We start from the raw sequence: 2,500 nt of genomic DNA, 5'->3' as shown, positions 1-2,500 counted from the left end.
GGTTCACATCCCTCCTTTTTCTGGTCTGTTTCAAATTCCTCTTTTATTAAGTCTGCCTCGTATTCCTTATTCATCAGCTTTGTTCTGTGCTTCTCATCCGTCGGGTCTGGCTTATGCTCATTATTCTTCGGGTCTGTTTGGTGCTCCTCATTTTTAAGGTCTGTTTTGTGGCCCTCATTTTCAAGGTCTGTTTTGTGGCCCTCATTTTCAAGGTCTGTTTTGTGGCCCTCATTTTCAAGGTCTGTTTTGTGGCCCTCATTTTTAAGGTCTGTTTTGTGGCCCTCATTTTCAAGGTCTGTTTTGTGGCCCTCATTTTTAAGGTCTGTTTTGTGGCCCTCATTTTCAAGGTCTGTTTCACACTCATTCTTTGGGCCTGTTTTGAAATCCTCCTCCGGCGGGTGTGTTTCGCGCTCCCCATCCATCACATCTGATCTTTGCTCCCATTTCTTGCGTTTGTTTGTTGTTCTTCTTTCATCACACCCATGTTGTACTCCTCATTCTTCGAATCGCCACCATGTTCTTCATCCCTTGAATCCGTGCCGTATTCCTCATTCGAATCTTTGCTGTGATCTCCACTCCTCGCATCTTTGCTCCTCTCATTCTTTGGAACGCTGTCCTCATCCCTCGGGTCCTCGTTTGAGTCCGTGATGGGCTCCTCATTCTTCGGGTCTGTGACGTGGTTTTCATACTTTGGGTCCGTTTTGTGTTCCTCATGCATCGGGAATGCACCGTGCTTCTCATTCTTTAGGTTTATGCATTCCTCCTCATGCCCCAGATCGCTGATGTCCTGCTCATTCTCCGGGGCTGCGTTGTGCTCCTCATTTCTCGGCTCTCGGCTGGAATCCCCATGATCTGGGTCTGCGCTTTGCTCCCAGTTCATCACGCGCTCTTCATTCCCCGGCGCTGTGCTCCGCTCCTCATGTTTCGAACCGGCGGCCTGCTCCTCATTCTCCTCACTCATCACGTCTGCGTTACACACTTCATTCTTATTCCCCCGCCCAGTTTTGTGCTCGTTCATCGAATCTGTGTCGTGCCCATGAGCCTGGTGTTCCTCATTATCTGAATCTACACTGTATTCCTCATTCCTCAATCATGATGTGTCCCTCACTCTTCAGATAGGCGTGGTTTATATCCTTCCTATCTATGTTGTGTTCCTCATTCTTCAAGTCTGCCCGGTATTCCTCCTTCACGTCAAAGATCCTAACTTGTTCCTCATTTTTCAGTCCACCCTCATTCGTAACGTCTTTGGTGTGTCCCTCATCCTTGAAGTGTTTGATGTCTCCTCCATTCTTCGGGTTTGTGCTGCCTCCCTCTTTCTTCAGGGGTGTGCTGCATCCCTTATTATTTAGGTCTTTAGAAGTCCCGTCATTATTCAGGCCTTTACTGTCTCCGTCATTTTTCAGATCTGTGGGGCGTGCCTCATTCTGCAGGTCTTTTCTGTCTCCCTCGTCTTTTTTACTTTTACTGTCCCCTACACTCTTCAGGTTTTTACTGTCTCCCTCATGCTCTGGTTCTTTACTGTCCCTTTCATTCCTCAAGTCTCTATTCTCTCCCTCATTCTTCGGGTCTTTACCATCTCCTCCATTCTTCAAGTCTCTATTCTCTCCCTCATTCTTCGGGTCTTCACCGTCTCCCTCATTCTCAAAATCCCTGAAGGGTCCTTCAATCTCAGACTCCGAGATGTGTGCATCCTTCTTCAAACCCAAGCTGTCTTCTCCTCCATTCATTAAGTTCATGTTGCTTGCCTCGTTTCTCAAGCCTCCGGTATGCCCCTTGTCTTCCTGCTCTGCGCTTTGTCTCTCGCACTCTTTGTTATCCATATTTTGCCCGGGACTACACACTCTGCCTCCTGCAAAAGACGTAAAATAGTGAGGTGACGATGATGGGGTAGGGGTAGGGAGGAGGGGAAGGCGGGGGCAGTAGGGAGCCGGGAGAGGGGTGGGGGAGGAAGAAAGGTGGGTTAACAGGGAGACGGGAGAGGTAGGTGGGGGAGGGAGACGGGAGAGGGGGTGGGAGATAGGGAGGAGGGAAAGGCGGTGGGAGAGAGAGGAGGAGAGGGGAGGGGTAGTAAGGAGAAGGGAGAGGGGGTTGGGGAGGGAGAAGGGGAGGGATAGGGGTAGGTAAGGAGACAGGAGAAGGGGTGGGGAAGGGAGAAGGGAGAGGGGGTTGGGTGGGGGGAAGAGAGAAGGAAGAAGAGGGAAGGAGAAAAGGAGATGGAGGGAGAGGGGATGATGAGGAGAGAAGAAGGAGGAAGGAGTAGGATAGGAGAGAGGAGACAGAAGGGAGGAGAGGGAGGAAGGAGGAGGAGGGAGGAGAGAGGAGGGAGGAGGAGAGGAGGGGGAGGAGGAGGAGGAGGGGGAGGAGGAGGAGGAGGGAGGAGGAGAAAAAGAGGAGGGAGGAGGGAGGGGAGGAGGAGGGAGAGGAAGAGGAAGGAGGGAGGAGGGAGGAGGAGGAGGAGGAAGGGGAAGGAGAGAGGAGGAGAGGAGGAGGAAGAAGAAGA

At 51.3% G+C, this 2,500-nt stretch overlaps 2 protein-coding genes across 2 annotated transcripts in view; both read right to left on the bottom strand.

Moving 5' to 3' along the window:
- LOC119597602 overlaps window positions 1-349 on the bottom strand; it is a gene marked incomplete at its 3' end in the record, with an annotated part of 37,236 nt that extends 36,887 nt beyond the window's left edge. The window contains 1 exon segment of the mRNA XM_037947191.1: window positions 1-349. This exon segment is cut by the window's left edge and continues 852 nt beyond it.
- Window positions 350-1,079: 730 nt separating this feature from the next.
- LOC119597515 (type I inositol polyphosphate 5-phosphatase 12-like) lies at window positions 1,080-1,736 on the bottom strand. The gene has a single exon (XM_037947094.1). It carries the CDS (start codon window positions 1,734-1,736, stop codon window positions 1,080-1,082), a length of 657 nt encoding a protein of 218 aa, XP_037803022.1.
- Window positions 1,737-2,500: the final 764 nt, after the last annotated feature.

The sequence above is a fragment of the Penaeus monodon genome, chromosome 39 (assembly GCF_015228065.2).
Source record: "Penaeus monodon isolate SGIC_2016 chromosome 39, NSTDA_Pmon_1, whole genome shotgun sequence".
Lineage (NCBI taxonomy): Eukaryota > Metazoa > Arthropoda > Malacostraca > Decapoda > Penaeidae > Penaeus > Penaeus monodon.
This window is presented reverse-complemented; position numbering and strand designations above follow the sequence as displayed.